Source organism: Otolemur garnettii, unplaced genomic scaffold (assembly GCF_000181295.1).
Source record: "Otolemur garnettii isolate 467f Iridium unplaced genomic scaffold, OtoGar3 scaffold00267, whole genome shotgun sequence".
Classification (NCBI taxonomy): domain Eukaryota; kingdom Metazoa; phylum Chordata; class Mammalia; order Primates; family Galagidae; genus Otolemur; species Otolemur garnettii.
In genome coordinates this window covers 263,699-281,369 of record NW_003852662.1, presented here as the reverse complement: position 1 = coordinate 281,369, position 17,671 = coordinate 263,699, and the positions used below count along the sequence as shown (strand labels likewise).

General features: G+C 42.7%; 1 protein-coding gene across 4 annotated transcripts in view; it reads right to left on the bottom strand.

Moving 5' to 3' along the window:
* Positions 1 to 17,359, bottom strand: part of DCX (doublecortin) — a 91,323-nt gene extending 73,964 nt beyond the window's left edge. For 2 of the 4 annotated variants that reach the window (XM_012813483.1, XM_003802947.2), the window contains exons 1-3: positions 17,069 to 17,359; positions 14,954 to 15,339; positions 5,814 to 6,154 (exon numbers count right to left, since the gene is read on the bottom strand). In XM_012813483.1, coding sequence (XP_012668937.1) covers positions 5,814 to 6,154; positions 14,954 to 15,317 — 705 coding nt within the window. In that variant the 5' untranslated portion in view covers positions 15,318 to 15,339; positions 17,069 to 17,359. Of the gene's footprint in view, positions 1 to 5,813; positions 6,155 to 14,953; positions 15,340 to 15,689; positions 15,880 to 17,068 lie in introns of those variants that run through there. The other 2 variants (XM_003802948.2, XM_023508717.1) reach the window with 1 other exon arrangement.
* Positions 17,360 to 17,671: the final 312 nt, after the last annotated feature.

Here is a 17,671-nt window from a genome sequence, read left to right as displayed (position 1 = left end):
AAAAAAAAAAAGAAAGAAAGAAAGAAAATAGCAACTTGGTGGGAAAAAAAAAAAAAACCTAGACAGAGCTAACCCAGTAAGATAAGGTCTATGTTATCATGAAGCTAGAGGTTCTCTTTCAGGTCTTATACTAGGTCTCTTAAAAATCAAGATCCTGAAAAGAGAAATGATTGGCCCCACATCACGTAGCTAGTGAAGGACAGAATGAAGATGAGAACTCGGGTCAGTGAATCCCAGTCAAGGGCTCTTTCCACTTTGCGGAATTTTAGACAGCAACAGACTAGTCAGTGTAAGAGATCGGAATACTATGCCAAAGCCTTTGATGGAAATGGCAAGGTCCCACCTCTCTCACTGCTCAGAGCCGGGAGGGCCTCATCAGCGATAAAACCCCTAAAAGAATAAATTACTGAAGAAATAACCAATCACCAGGCTACTCTGGCTTCTTTCTTTCTAGGAGGGCACTATATTTGATTTTTGGCCACCTCCATCATAAGCCCCTTTTTAAAGTGCAGAATCTACCCCAACACGTGTGGAGGTAATTTGCTAACTGTCTCCTTTCGCAGACCCAGCCTGGCCTTCCACCTTTGTTCTCTTTCGCTTCCTGCTCAAGCCAATCCTCCCAAAGCCCATCCCCAGGCATCTGCGCAAGGGTGGGAAGGGAGAATTTGGGTAATACAAAAACATCATCTTTTCAGCCTCGATTTTTCTCAAATGAAGATCAGTAATAAATGACCTGCTCTTGGGGCATAATCTATAGCCACATGACCTTTTCTATTGAGTCCAGTGTTGATTGACAAGGTCATAACCCTAGAAGGATAGAGAGGTTGGCTCTGTAAGTGCTGGATGCCAAGGAATACAAGTAATAGCAGATGCGACTAGATAGGGCAGAGAAAACAGGAGAGAGAAAAACTAGCTACATAGGCAAAAGAAATACACATCTCCCTGGGGAAATGCATTCAGTAGTTCAAAGGATAAATCCAACCTGTCTTCTTACACCTCCTGAAACTTCCTTTGTGCTCACACTATCCAATTATTTTGTCCAGCAAAATGGAAGGGGCAAGTATTCCCTAGAATACTTAGCAGCGATTCAAACATCCTTGATATTCTCATCTGCCTATTATTCTTCAAACATTTCCTTAAAACGCCTGTTCTACTTTTCAAGGCTATGGATAATCTTGGAATCAGCTTAAGTCTCTCCTGTACTATTCTGAGATTTAGAATCCCTGGTCCGAGTAGTTTATCATAAAAAAGATACAGACACAAACATGAAATAAACTAATTCAGTTGAAAATTGGGGTCTAACAAAGCTAACGCAAGTACTAAGGGGGCCATACGTACACCTCAAGCATGTATGTGGAGGCAATAGTAAATCTTTTCTTGCACAGATCCTGGGCGTAGACAAAACTGAACCTAGAGATGCTAATCAGTGTAGCATGAAAATGGATGGTGTGAGGACCAGCTGCACCCCTGTATATGATGCCAAAAAGCTGTAAGTCTATTATTAAAATCTCTGCAATTGATTTTAAAGCTAGATCATGCATCTGTTGAACCCCTACAATCATGTGGACAAAAAATTTGCATTCCAGTTTTTATGTATCCATGATCCTTATTATGAAGGTCAGTGTGGGCTTGATTATGGAAATGAATAGTTGGATATTCACTCTACAACCACTCTAGCTGCCAAGGTATCAAAAGAACAACCTCACCCGCAGATGAACTGATATTCATCTCCATCCAACCTCTGTCTTGTCCTCTTTGGCCTCCTAGGAATCCATTGCCACCCTCGGAAGTAACCAGGGCCCTACCAACTACTTATTCCATGAGCCACTTCTTATTGAAGTGAGAAATCAATTGGGATCTCTTCCTACTAGCGATGGTTAGCTTTTCTGTCTACACAGACCACAAATTTTTCAGAGTCAAGAGGTTAGGAAACCAGTTTTCTATACCAGCAAAACGTAAGCCCTAAAAAGATCAAGGATTCCAAACGCACATCCAAACAAAATAAAAACAGAGAGAAATGAGAGCCATGTCTGCAGATTGCTTGTCAATCAGTGTAAAGCAATCAGTCAAATGGTACACATGATTATAGGAGCAACAATAAATTTGGTATAATTAACTGGGCACTTTCAGCCAATCATTATGAATTCATTGTAAATGAAGGGGCAAAACCACTTGATTTGGTCAATTTGGGGTCCAGTTAGAGCATACACTGAAATCAAGTGACGGCCTTGATTTCATGAATAAAACATTCTATAATAAATAGCCTTAACCGTACTTTGTACTTTCAAATTTAGTGCCTGGTGCCGCATGTAGCCAAAGACAGACATTGGAATCTCAGCCAAGCAAATCAAGCCATTGCAATGCACGTGTCTTCAGCCTCCAAACAGAAAAATCATATTCCCAAGTAGTAATAATACCCACCAATAATCAAAGCGACTGACAGGTATTAACATTAGAGTTGTCATCACTAGAATCAGGAAACAAGCTGCGCTCTAACATTTTGAACTGGGCTCTAACTTTCTGTATACTCATCACCTACTGTGTAATTAGTAGGTTTGTCTGTGCCCTCCCAAATTTTGTTATTTCATGTCATTGCTGTAACAACACAACAACATTTGATTTGTGGATTACTGTGTGCATACCAATCTTACCATTGAAGTTTGGGTGTGCAGTTCCCAATCATCCAGTATTTTCTCTAAATAGTTATTTTCTAGAATGCTCTGTGCGTGTTTGTGTTCATTTATATATGTGTGTGTGTGTGTGTGTGTGTGTGTTTATGTATTGCATTTAAAAAGTGTGTGTTTAAATAACATTGGGAAGTCCTGGATCTAATTAACTGGGTTTTCTTGCTAAGACTTCACAGATCAGTCAATGTACCAATGAGCACTATGAATGTCTAAGAAAGGCATACAACTTGTGGCATTTTACAACCTTATAGGACCATAGAACACTTCTTTGGAGAGCTGGGGTGGGAAGATGGGGACATTTCCCCTTAAAATATACTTTGGAAAATATAAATGTCTACCTTGAGTACCTTCCAAGTAAAAATACCAGATAAAAGCCACCTGAATGGAAGGAATATATACTCCTTTGGAAGCCTCCTATCTCCGATAGACCTAAAAACAATATCTGGGGCACTGAAAGAAGAGGGTTTCTCTAAATATCTACCTGGACCATGTGACAAGCTCTCTGTGTCACTTCAATCAATCAACAGCATTAATAGAGCATCCACGATGCATCAGAAGTTGAGTATTAATAACCAAAACAAGTTAGGTCTCTTTTAACTCTGGTGAAAACAGAAATTTTCAACAACAAAGTTACATCTGAACCTAAAAGATGACCTCCATGGGTCAAGGTTGACAGAAGACATTTGAAAGAGAAGGAAGTGTATATACAGATACTTGAAAGGGCATCGTTCTGCTCCATTGAGCATTGCTTCATTTCTTTCCAGACATGCCATATCATAGGGTGGTATTTTGTAACATGTTCCCCAAAGAAATGGAAACCGATGCTTGAAGGAGTTGGAGAAGAGTTTGCCATGGTGCATGGCCTGCTGCACAATAAAAATCCATTCATCACTGGACTAGAGCTTGCTTACCTAGGACATGAAGGTGCCCCTTTATGTATTACTAGAAATAACAGAATGTCAAGGTATGTTATATCTCCAGAAAATGTTGAAAATGTGTAATAAGAATAATAGAAGCAAAGTAGGGGAAAGAGAATTAATATTTATTAATATATATATATGTGTTCGTTGTCATAAATTTCTTTTGATGATGCATTGTATGCATATATGTGCATGTTTAAATTCACTGAGTGTTTTTTCAGATCCATTATTTCATTTGATCCTCACAAGAATCCTGTGAACACGGGCAAGGCAGGTGTGGTCAGTCCCTTTGTACAAATGAGCAGTGTGAGGTTCAAGATTGTTAAGTGATTAGCCCCAAATCATATAGGAAGTGCCAATATCAAAACTAGAAAGCAGAGCTTCTGAATCCCAGCCTTATGTCCCTGATTTGTAATTTTCCTGTATTACTTCAAGAGGCTGAGAGTATAGGGAAGCAGATTTACACCTAACTAATATAAAGAAAATCTTTCTAAAAATTATAGCTGTTGAATAGTGGAATAGGTTATCTTATGATATAGTTGTAGAGATCACTCTTAACTCTTGAGATCTAATGAGTCTAAAATTCCCAGGTCTCATTTCTCTAAGATGATGCTTTGGCAACTATTCCTATATCTAGGCAGAACCTGTTTATTATATACTTGGGGTTTAGAAGACACATACTCTTAGAGAAATGCTTAGGAATCAGAAGCTTTCCATATAACACAGGTTAACCCATTGCTTTGGTAGCACAAACACAAATCAGATATAACTAGTGCCCCTATGTATCTCTCAGATCACAGAATTATGGGAAACAGAAACCACGCATTTATCACAATTTCCAAGCATATAATGTATGAGTGAGTTTTCCCTGAAGTTTAAACGCTTGGAGCATGCACATGTTTTATATCAGAAATTATGGGAGAAGGCATAGTTCTGCATTTGGACACTTGTCAGTCATTTGGATGCATAGCAAATTTTCTTTTTCAGAATCTATATCACTGTTCAAATACCAAAGATATTTTAAGAGGTAGAATGTATAAAATGATAATAATCCCCACTTATCTTTAGTGATGAGAGACCAGGATTCTCCTTATTGACAATGGAACCAGCCACTGTTCCAATTCCCTTGGAACATTTTTGTTGTATATTTACAGCCCCCCATGCTTGAGAGAATTGTGCATCTGTCTTATGGAGACGCCTGGCTGCATTCTTTCCCAGATATTAATATAGGTGGCACTTTAGTAGCATAACCAATGACATGAAGAACCTGATTTGGAGGGGAACAGATGGCAGTATCTTTCTTAGGCTAATTTTAGGATCCTGAAATAGTCCCTTTCTCACACAAACCATCAGTGGAACCAAATTAAGATAGCTATGTCACATGGGAAAGAAAGAGAACAAATACGGTTTAGTGTGAGGCTATGACAAGGAGCAGGAGGCTTCAGTGCTTCCCCCACAGCGGACTCCTTTATAGCATATAAAGGTCACTACAACTTCCTTTCATCAGAATGAATGCTAAATACCAATGGGAGGGTGTCTCAGAGGAAGCAAATGGGCCAATCTCATTTTTAGCCACACGTATTGAAAAATCAAGGTTGCATCATGTAATAGATAAATTCACATTCGTAAGAATTTGTGGGACCTAGATTTTTTTTTTTTTTTTTTTGAGACGGAGCCTCAAGCTATCCCCCCTGGGTAGAGTGTCATAGCATCACAGCTCACAGCAACCTCCAACTCCTGGGCTCAAGCGAGTCTGCCTCAGCCTCCCAAGTAGCTGGGACTACAGGCGCCCGCCACAATGCCTGGCCATTTTTTGGTTGCAGCCATCATTGTTGTTTGGCAGGCTTGGGCTGGGGATTCGATCCCGTCACCTTAGGTGTATGTGGCTGGCGCCTTAGCCGCTTGAGCCACAGGCGCCGAGCCATGGGACCTAGATTCTAATACATCTTTTCTTAGCAGATAAGGAAGCGCAGGCTCAGTGACCATTCTACTTGGTAAATCAGGAGCAGATTGAATTTCAGAGCCTCAGATTCCTCATACATTGTTTTGCCTGCTGGGAAGACCTTTCCTCCAAATGAAGCCTATATTAGGTAGAGGTGATGGGATACGGTGAAATGATGTCTCAAGTAGAAATGATGTCTTAGGTAGAAGATGGTCATCTAAGGATTTAGAAAAAATAAGATGGGTATTTTGAAAAAGTACCTACCTGTTTCCCATCGAGAGTATAGAGTTTTTTGACAACTCCGGTCTCCAGTTTGATAGCTTCGGTGATATCGGTAAGTACTTGCTCAAATGAATGGGCTGTCTTCTTATTCAGAAGCACACGCACTGCCTTCCGAGGTTTCACCCCACTGCGGATGATGGTCACCAGCTTGGGGCGCACAAAGTCTTTATTCTCTCTGGCTTGGGCACTGTTGCTGCTAGCCAGAGACTGGGGGGCTTTCATATTGGCAGATGTCTTTACGTTGACGGACCAGTTGGGGTTGACATTCTTGGTATACTCGACCTTTTTAAAGAAGTTGTCTGAGGAACAGACATAGCTTTCCCCTAAGGGAAGAAATAAGTGGTTGAGTGATTAGTTTGATAGCAAATATATGGACTGTTCTCACAAAACTAACACACACTGACGGTGAAGTAGAACTTCTGGAGAAATGGTGAGAATAACCAACCTTATGTTTAATGCCTAATTGGGCTCTCAAACAAACTTGGCTCATTCAGATTCAAGAATAAGTAATCAGCAAAAAAAATCCTTCAATATCATGCCATACCTAGTAGATCAATTCTGTAAATGAAGGGTTTTAAGGACAATGAACACATCTAAGTTAACATAACAAGTGGGGTTCTCACGCCTGATACGGTTTTATTAGAATTTAAATGTCTATACATTCTTCTTAGTAACTTAGCGCAAGAATGGAAAAACGAGTAACCAGTGTGCTCAATACTAATATGAAACCAACACATAAACAACTACAAGCCGACCTGAAAGAGACACACAGTGTAGTCTAGCAAGAAGCAAGACAGGGAAAGCAGAGAGAAGGAGGGGAAAGGAGGGCAATTGGAGGGATCTCACGTGACGTGCACAATGTGAGGGTGCTCAGCACACTTCCTGAGTGAAGGGCTCGACTACAACCTGCACTTTACCTTGGAAATGAAAACAGTGTAACCTAAACACTGATGCCCTCATATCAATCTGAAATTTAAAACAAAGGGAATTGAAATGCTTGTGTTACTTTCCAGGATGTTTAACTTTAAGTGGTATAACTGGAATATTTTTAATTTCTCTATTTTTTAAGGTTCCTTTCCTGTTTGGGGACTCACAGGCCCACCCCCCTGTTATATTATGAACCAAGGAGCACTTTTAAAATTAAAACATTTTTATTCCAAGTTAAAGTGAACCAAGTAACCTTGCATATTGGGCATACGGTACGTACTTGACAAGGGGCCAGATGGTCCTTTGCATAGAGTATATGGCTAAGCGGTGGAATAGTGAAATGTGGAATGTGTGTGTACGTGTGTTGAATACATATAGGTGTATGTAAGTATGTCCTCAACTGCTTACCCCACACTCAGGTAGAGAAATTGTCTAAATGACAAACCGTACATACATACCCCCACAGAACGTTCCTTGTGTTTGCAAGTCTGTCTTTCGCTTGAAAATCACTCTCTCCTGTTTCTACCACTCACCTCTCATCTCCCATCTTCCCATCCGCCCAATTGCTACACACCAGATCTATTTGGGGGGCCATCTTCACCACTGCTCACCCTTGGCCGCCACAAGTAATGAGGTGGAGATGTGAGAATACATTAGGCAGCCTGATTTATGGATCGGAATGATCTAGTATAATTTTCCCATTGACCTTGAGCTAGAAGAAATGAGTAATACAGCAGGAGAAATGCAGGGGTCAGAGGCAAGAGGAGGAGATTGGACACGAGGGACTAGAAGCTGGAGAAAATAGGAAGAGAGATCGGCTCAGCCTGGGGGAGAAAATATTGGAAAAGGTTGACTATGTGGAGGAAAATACATTAGCCTCAAGGTAGATCAAAGTTCATCCAGAGGTTGAGCTGTAGAAACAGCGTGATTTAAGCAGACTTAAGTCATCAGTAATAACCCTAAATAAATAAATAAGCCGGTGCAAAGAAAGCATTAAACACAATTATCATCTGATGGCTCTCCTTTGGTCTCGGCAGGAGAACTGCGCAGAGACATTCCGAAACACCAGGCCTATAATTCACTCCCTCTGCAAATATTGATTGCTTCGCTAGAGCACCAAATCCTTTAAGCCATGTTAATTAATAAATTCCTCAGTCAGTGCTAAGAGGAGTTTCGCTCAGAATCTCTAGGGCACCTTTGAGGACATTTATGTGGGCATCTGTGGAGGGGAAAGGTAAGTGGCATCAGGGCCACTTGGTCTCAGTAGCTGCTAGTGTTCTGTCTTGACAAGGGACCCAAAGGATGGTTCGTGCACAAGCATGCACACTTTTTTGCACTTTGTACACATGTGGACTCCCAGAATGGAATGGTCAAAGACCCTAATCGAGAGAAACCCTGATTTCTCTGGCTTTCTTGCTGGCTAATCCAACCCAGTACAAATGATTAGAGGCTGAGCTCTTTCATTTGTATCTTAAAAGGATAAAAAGGCCCTTTCCCTTCCTCCAGGTATTTATAGCCTAAACCCTCCACACCTAAGAAATGGCCTTTTGCCATAGCACTTCACCAGATTCGTGGGCATCTTCCAAGAGGTCACTGCCGTGGCGTCAGATGTTTTCCATAATTTGTCATGTACTTTAAAACTCTGTCAGACAACTGGTGGTGTGGAAATGTGCAAGGCTATATATTTATGATTTCACTCATCCAGTCTCCTCTGGAGAGTCAGCTGCATGGCCCTATTAGGACTCTGGACTTTTTTTGCTCCCATCTCTTAAACCTCTTAAGCCTCTGAACTATGAGTATGATGAACCACCCTGAGATGAAAATGAATATGATGGCAGACAGCTATAGTATCATGTGGCACCTAAGAACTTTCCAGAGGGCCCAGCCCTCAGCCAAATTTACGTCGAGCACCTTCCAGTGGTACCTGAATATAGAATAATGGAAAAAGAGCAGCTGATGTGATGTCAGACAGAAAGGGGTCTCTAACACTTCCCAATGTGCGCCCTTGGATAAATTTCCTCATCTCTCTTGGCTTCAGATTCTTTTCTACAAAGTGAAGGTGCTAAGAACCAATATACCTACCTCAGGGGATTGTTGTGGGGCATACATCAGAGGATGGATAAAGAGTACCGAGCCCAGAGCATGGAATATAGACAGTGCTTGCGAGATTCCTACCGTTATCCTTAAGCTTCTAATCTGAAGGAAGGGAGGACAGGATAAGAAAGAAAGAGCAAAGAGGAAAAGGAAGAAGAAAGAGCAAAGAGAAAGGACATGAAGAGGAGGAGCAGAAGCTGAAGGAAGGACAAGAGAAAGAAGCAAGGGCGCCCATCTAGGAGCTGAGCTGTGATCATTATATACAATGAGCACTGCTGGGGGCCATGCTTCAGAGATAAGATTTCCAGCTTGACAGGGGGCTTGTAGTTGTGGCAAATGCCAAATGTAGGAGTTTTTATGGCTGACGCTCAGCAAAGCCACCACGGATGCCCACTGAGGGCAGGATATTTATCGTGGCTATGAGTAGTGACTCAGGAATCAGACAACTTTGAGTTCAAATCTCAACCAGGTACTTGGGAGCTGTGTGACCTCAGGCAAATCGCTTAATCTCTCTGAGTCTCAGTTTTTCCATCAATAAATTGAAGCTTTTGTCCTAGGTGACATGTGAGTCCATTCTAGGCCTAAAGGTCTATAAGAAGTCATAAAAAAAAAAAAAAAAACATGGGACTTGGCGGCGCCTGTGGCTCAAAGGAGTAGGGCACCCGGCCCCATACGTCAGAGGAGGCGGCAAGTTCAAACCTAGCCCCAGCCAAAAACTGCAAAAAAAAAGTGGAGACTTGACATCTTTTGCATTTACCTCAAGAATGGAAATGCAAGTATCCAATGTATGCAATAGTAATATGAAACCAATAGATAAATAATTCCACCCCCACGTGAGAGAAAAACATAATCAAATTCAAGTGGGGGGAGGAGCAATAATGAAAAGGGGATGGGGAGGAGAGGGGATTGGTAAACTCTCGCCTAATGCGTACAATGTAAAGAGTATACGGCATACCCCTGAGCGGAGGGCTCAACTTCATCTTGAACTTCACCTAACAAATGCAAACAATGTCACCTAATCCTTTGTACCTTCATATTAATCTGAAATTTTAAAAAGAAGGAATTCTTTTCTCTTTGCCATCTCAAACAGGCTTTAGGAAATCAAACCGTTATGGCGATTACATGTTAAAGAAATAAATGCCCCCCCTCCCCGCCCACCAAGGACTCTCCACTTCCACTATGGGAAAGACATCAAATGAGCTACTTCGCTAGACTAAGACTTCCTTGTTCTGATTTTGCAAACATTTTTGATGTCTGCTGCCAGAGCTCAGTGCTTCCTGCCCGTCCAGCTGCCTGGCGCTTGGAGCTGGGTGAGTTGGGTTGCACCTTTACACAGCTGGGTTCCCATCCGCTGAGGGCCTAGAAGGAAAGCTGGTTTCAGAGCCAAGCAAGGTGACAATTTGCTGGAATTGACAACCTGCTTTAGGGAGAGGGGGTCAGGAAATGAAGTCATGTAAGTGAAGCACAGCTGAAAGGGCAGGAATGGAACGGGCTGTGGGCTCAAGATGATCTAACGTCTACCTCCGAGGTCTCCATTTTCAAAAGCATTAAATATATTTATATCTTCTTGGTGCAAAAGCACTTTTGCCTAGGCTTTCTCCCCTGTCTTTCTCCTTCTCTGTCTCCAGGGCTTCCTGACTCAAAAAAGGAAAATATTAAATGATACTTTGCTGTATTATCCTATCTATTAACGATGCATCCCTCCAAGGTGTCTTAAAATTCTTGTCTTTGGCTCGGCGCCTGTGGCTCAAGTGGCTAAGGCGCCAGCCACATACACCGAAGGTGGCAGGTTTGAATCCAGCCCGGGCTCGCCAATCAACAATGACGGCTGCAACCAAAAAAATAGCCAGGCGTTGTGGCGGGCACCTGTGGTCCCAGCTACTTGGGAGGCAGAGGCAGGAGACTCGCTTGAGCCCAGGAGTTGGAGGTTGCCGTGAGCTATGCCACGGCACTCTACCCAGGGGGACAGCTTGAGGCTCTGTCTCAAAACAAACAAACAAACAAACAAACAAACAAAAATTCTTGTATTTGGCGATGTACTTGCTTTAGTGGTTTGAGGATAAATGAGTGAGAAGGTAGTTTCATCTCATTGGAATAAATGAACTATGGCAAAGGGACTGGATCGTAGCCAGTCTCACCATACAGCTCAGATTTTCCAAGAGTGTGCCCATTGTAAACATTTTGTCCCGTTGTTTGCATAGTAACACTCGAACTTGTCTCGATTTGGGTTCAAAAAAGCTGGTTAGTCATAAATGATACCCCCAAGATTGAGCTGAGCCGTCGCATACAAGGATATAGGGAAAGGACTGGACAAGATACGGGTGAAAGAGAAAGATTCTGCGATGAAAAACAAAGGGAAGACACGACAAAAGGAAAAATGGCCAATGGGTTTCATTCATCGACCTCTGAGGATATAGCATTGAGGGCCCACATCCTACATGGCTTCACTAAGACCCTTAGTGTACTCAAGGAATTGTGGGAAAGCTAACATCAATAAGAGGACTTTGGTCCACAATGGTCCCATTGATACTTTCAGTATACAGCAGCACTCAGCAGACTACAGGCACTACACAAAGGGGGCGCCACAAGGCCAGATGATTGCTAACCCATTGCTTTGATTTCATCTCTCTTTAGGCTAACTATGGAGTAATGTGGCCATTTGGGAACATACTATGTTTTATGCTCCGTTATTCCTTTAAGACATACAAAGAAAAAAGCAAAACAAAGATCTGGTTTCTACATCCCTAGAAACTTCTACCACTATAGTTAGCTGAAGAGGACCATCAAGATCACCTAAACTAATACTTCCCTAGCCTAAGTGCCCTTAACAGTCACCAAAGGAGATTTGGAGAAACACACATTCTGAGGCCCTAGCCCTGGGGATTCGGATTCAATAGATCTTGGGTGTGGTGCAGGAACGTATATTTTTCTAAAGCCCTGAAAGACTTTGAAAGGCAGATAGGGGCTCGGCGCCTGTGGCTCAAGTGGCTAAGGTGCCAGCCACAGACACCTAAGGTGGTGGGTTTGAATCCAGCCCTGGTCCACCAAACAGCAATGACAGTTGCAACCAAAAAATAGCTAGGCGTTATGGTGGGCGCCTGTGGTCCCAGCACTTAGGAGGCTGAGGCAGAAGACTTGCTTGAGCCCAGGAGTTGGAGGTTGCTGTGAGCTTTGATGCTACAGCACTCTACACAGGGGGACAGCTTGAGGCTCTGTCTCAAAAAAAAAAAAGAAAAAGAAAAGAAAGGCAGATAGGTTTGGGAAGCACTGGCCATTAAAAACCCACACTAGAAAAATCATCATCATCATTTTTATCATTGCTATTTTCATATCACTAATAATAGTACCCCTGTAGCTATAATTTTACTTTCTCAATGTATGCATATCCATTATCTAATTTTATCTTCACAAGCACCCAAAGGGATAGAGAAGGCAGGTATTCCTGTTCTCATTTGATAGTTAAAAATATTATTCATGGGCGGCACCTGTGGCTCTAAAGGGTAGGGCGCCGGCCACATATGCTGGAGGTGGCGGGTTCAAACCCAGCCCCAGCTAGAAAAAAAAAAAAAAGTAGTATTCACAAGAGACACACAAAATGTGGTCTATACATATAATGAAATAATATTATTATTATTATTCCTCAATTCAAAGGAATGGAGTTGTGATTCCTGGCACAACACAGATAAAGGTTGAAAACGTTCTAAGTGAAAAAAGCACAAAAGTCCACATAGCGCATGAAGTTTTAATCTTTCATTCAACTTCTTCCAAAGGGGAACAAAGCGAACTTCTGTTCTCTATCCCTAGATGAGTAATTCTAAAGGACAAAATCGGAGAGCAAACGAGCCGTTTTCCTTATCCTTTTCATCCCCATCTGACTCTGTGGCAGTGGGGGAAAAATGGTCACATTTCTCAACACTATGCCAGAGATACCACTGAATTTCCTTGACTGAATGGGCACTACACAGGCCTGGGAGGGCACTGAGGTCCACTGCGACGTGTAGTTGTAGATGACAGATGAACAAAGACAACTGAGCTCTGTTCACACTCTGAGTAGTCTGGGGATTCACCAGGAAGTATCACTGTACCCAGGAGTGATAGATGAGAGTCCAATCTAGTGGAACTCAAATGGAATCAAGGGAAAAGAAGGCTGCAGTCTTTCCAAATTGCATTTACTATCTACCTATATTGAACTGAGGTTGTTTATCACCAGCTCCCTTCCAATACACACACACACACACACACACACACACACACACAGACCTAGAGAGAAAAATCAATATGTAAAAAAATGGATCAGGGGAAAATCATGCATAACACCTCTTATGTCAGACAGAAGACTATTCTAAGCCTTGCTCTGCGTACACTGTCATTTGGTTTAGAATTCTGTCCTAGCATTATCTATTGTGGTCTTCAGAATACCATAGGTAGTGGAAATGAAGACATACCAGATGATTCAGAGTGCTTTGTTTGTAAAAGTTATTACAGAGAAATCCCCCAAATTTGACTGCGATACCGATTTTACAGCGACAAAAGACACACACCCTACCAATTACTCTGTTGGACAGCTCCCTCTACCTACCCTCAAGTCCTCCAAGTTTGGCCTGACTCTCCTTTATTTTAAGATATGTACTGGGATGGCCAATCCTTTGATGGTCAGGCAAGGCCTAGGATTAACCTCTGGCTGTCCATTTAGTAACTAAACCTCCTGGGTATTGCTTGCCAAGGTTAGCTATGTAGAAAAATCTCAGACTTGAGCCCTGAGATTCAGATATAGCAACCATATGGACACTCTCTCTTAAGTGGCCCCAATCACTTGGCACGGCTGCTTGGGAAACAGCAGCTACTTGAAAGAACCGAGGGTTTGTACCCGGGAAGCCCTCATGTTCCTTTGTCTAGGAACAGAGAAAACTTAGAATCAGTGAAGCCCAGGCAGGTTGCTCCCATACCAAGTCACTTAATACGCTGTTTCTCCTTCCTTGTTGTCCATTTCATAATTTGGTTTTCCTAGAGATTTAAACTCACCTTTGCTTAGGGAAAAGAGGAAATGAGATGGGAGGCGTGGATAATGGTGGAGGGGTTTGGGGAGAAACATTTCCAATATCACCACTCCTTAAGCCTGTTCTTTAAAAAATTGTATTAGGTTACATTGATAACCTAATATGATGTTACATTGTTACATTAGGTTACATTGTACACATGTTACACTGAACAATTTAAAAGTAGGGATAGGGAAGCATCCTCAATATAACTGATTTGATAATATAGAATGTTAAGAATATGACCCAAGATCTAGTTTCTGAATGATTATAAAGAAGACTTTATGGCTGAGCAAGTTTTGCTAACAGCTGGGGTTTTCCCTATTTGGGGGAAGGTACACAGGTTGTCGAGATTTTCAGCATCTATTCAGAAAATTTCGTTGCAATACCAAAATCTGGAGAGGATTTAAAGGGATTGAGGTATCATGAGTCAGTTCCTATTCTAACAGGAATGGTCTTTGTTAAAATACCACACATACCTACAGCTTTCTTTGGTATTTCTCCCAATGACCTCAGCCCTAGGGACACACCCTGAAGTGGGCTTTTTAGAAGCAACAGCTGAGCAGTGACCACTTACCTAAAAGAATAATCCTGTGTGAATATGTCCAGGATGTCCTGTTGTGAGGGTGCATATCTCCAATGAGTTGCAATTCACCATTTCTCAGCAGTTCAAAGGAAATTTGAACATTATATTTTCTCTGTTAACCTGGCCAAATGTTTGTCCTCATTTGGTTTTTATGCTCTCCCTCAGTAATGCTACTCACAGTTAATTATGAATCAGATTTAGAGTAAATGCCACAATTAAGATTTCCTTTTGTATACACTGGCAGATAAACACAATGCATTGTCATCACCCTCCACACTTCAACCCCAGCAGAGACCGAAGGCCACGAAGGGTGATGGCTAATGGTTCTGTGGATGCCTAGAGCATCAGACATCTGGGCATTAATCAACCCGGTGCTTTGAGGAATACATTGCCTGATTTCTTTCAATGCAACCCATGAATGTAACCATCGCCAGTGATGCCACCTCCCACCGAGGGCCACCACCCACTACTTGAATTACCTTCCTCCAGTTCATCCATGCTTCCGATCTTCCTGGATCCATCAATGGTGTAAATGTAACGCACTCCCTGAGGCAGGTTGATGTTGTCAGACAGAGATCGAGTCAGGTCAGCCAGCAGAGCATCAAAGCTGCGAAAACGGTCAGAGGACACAGCGTACACAATCCCCTTGAAGTAGCGGTCCCCATTGCGGTAGAAACGTACCTTCTTGGCTTTTTTTTCGTTGCTCAGTGCCTGCAAGGTTCGGGTTCGGTAGAAGCTACAGTGGGCACTGTGAGTGGGGCTAGGCAGCCCATTCATCCGGGAGCCACGCATGTTCCTGGATGTCTTGTCTCTTTCGTCAAAGTGTCCAAAATCAAGTTCCATATTTCGGTCAAACCTCAGGGACCTGAGTGTCGAAAAAAGGGACCGGGGTGGGGGTGAAGAGAGGTAAAGAGAAAGGGGTGGGGAGAAAAGAAAAAGAAAGGAATTCAAATATTAGCCGGATCCAGATCTGCAATCTGCTGCTTGCGAAAAGAACTGGTTGGAAAAAAAAAAAAAAAAAGCCTGTGCCCCATCTGCTGTTTGCCCCTGACCCGCAGGAATATTGATCTTAATAGAGAAAAAGGAGGGGCTGGGCGGGGGGTGCTGGTGCTTGTGGGGGTTGGGAGCAAGAGATAGAGAGGGAGGCACTCTTGGCACTGTTCCAGACAGAGGAGAGGGAGGGATTTTGAAATAGCTGAAAATCCTGGGACTTACTGACAGTGGCTCCTATCAAATTGTAACTTCGGGCTAAATACATTATAACTGGCATCTGTTTCCTCACACATGCCCACATGACTAACAGTTGTAAATGAATCCATAGCCTGACAAAATTCCCCTTGAAGAGAACAGAAGGAGCTAACCAAGGTTAGCATCCCTGGCTTAGGAAGCAATCCTTGCATCCCAGTACAATGACTATGAAGGGGGGGGTGTTTTAATTTGATTCCAAGCCCTCTTTCCTACTCTCCTGTGCGCGCCCCCTCCCCCTAGAATAAAGTAAGAGTCTCCTTTAAAGGGACAGCCTCTAGGGAGTAGCCAATGTCTTTGTGCTATTCATCAAACCCTTTCCCCAACAAGCTGGTACAGCTATCCAACATTCACTAAGAAATAAGCTGGGGGAAGAAAGGATTAGAAAAACCAGTTATTTGACAAGTGATTAGAGCTCTGCTTTCCCCCTGTACGGTTTGGTCACAAAATCCTTTTCTTTCCCAGGTGCTCCATCCCCCCCCCCACCGAGACAGAAACACCTCTTAATGGAATCATTTAATTGTGGAACGATTCCCCCATGAGTCCCTGAACAGCCTATGGGACCTTTGGAAGCAAGCACACCTTTCATTGTTCTGGGGTTCTAACCTAACTGAAGGGGCATTTGGGTCTCGCCACAGGCAATTCATCCTCAACTTGTGTATTGCCCGGGTACTTTAGCTGAGGCCAAAGATGGTCATTTGCCAGGCTTTGCTTTTCCCATTTCTATTGAGCCGTCCCCACCCAGAACCCCAAACGATGAAAACAAAACCAAATTCAACCAAAGCCCTAAAGGTAGTAAGTACCATACTAAGAGCCAAACTATTAATATACGTCTCACAGATGGGGAAAAAGGGGCTCACAAAGCCAGCGGGGCTCACCTGCTTCACACTGCCACATCAAGATACTTGCCAGGGACCAGATAAGAAAGGACTGGTGCCTAGTGGGATTGCCAGGCTCAGACCCCCCCTTTTTTTTTCAATGTCACAATGACCTATGCTGAGCTCAGCATTGTCTCTGCTAGGCAACCTGCAGTGCTAAAGACCCCACCTCCTCATGACAAGTAGCAAGCTTGTTTACCCAGGCATAAAGCTTTGCTGCACTTACAGGGTCAGAGGTGGTATTATTCTAAATTAACATCACAGTGAAAAACAAAGGAACATCAAACTCACTTTTCCAAAGGAAAATCCCAGGTAGAGGCTTAAGAAAAGAAATCAAATAGAATAAGGCAAAAAAGAAGAGGAGAGAGAGGGAAGGAGAGAGACAGAGAGCACAGAGCACGCTTCGCCTTGTGCTTTCCCGTTTGACATCTGTTACATTCTGCTTGAAAATCACTCGAAAGCCCCACTCACCGGTTTTCTGCTGGTTGGGTGGAGATGCTGAGAGAAAGAAAACCAATCTCTCTATGCCTTTGTTGTCTGAGCTCCAAGCAAGAAATTCCTGCCAGGGTGGATGGATGCCTTCTAGGTCCTAGTGCCTTGTCCGGCGTCTCCCCTGTAACTCCGGCTTGGTGAATCCCCCCAACCCTCCTATGATTAATTACATGCTTTTTTTGTTCAATTCACAGGCTGCATTAACAGCTAGAAAGGTTTCATTTATAACCAACAGGAAATTGCAGGGTAGCAAAAAGATTGCGCAGGCAAGTGCAGAATGCTCTAATGAGCAATGTGCTAGTCCTTTCTTTTAGAAAATTGGCAATTTCACTTGGCCAAAACCTTGGCCTAATCTGCCTGGGGGCCAGACTCAGACAGCCAAACCGGGCTTCTTAGAAATTGTAGCTGTCTGCCTTTTACCCTCTTGAGAGGAAAAAATTAAATACGGAGATTCTTTAAAGGCATTTTACTTCATGTATCCAAACACTGTTTATTTTTATTTTGTTTTATTTTATTTTTGAGGCAGAGTCTCACTGTGTCACCCTCGGTAGAGTGCTGTAGCGTCACAGCTCATGGCAACCT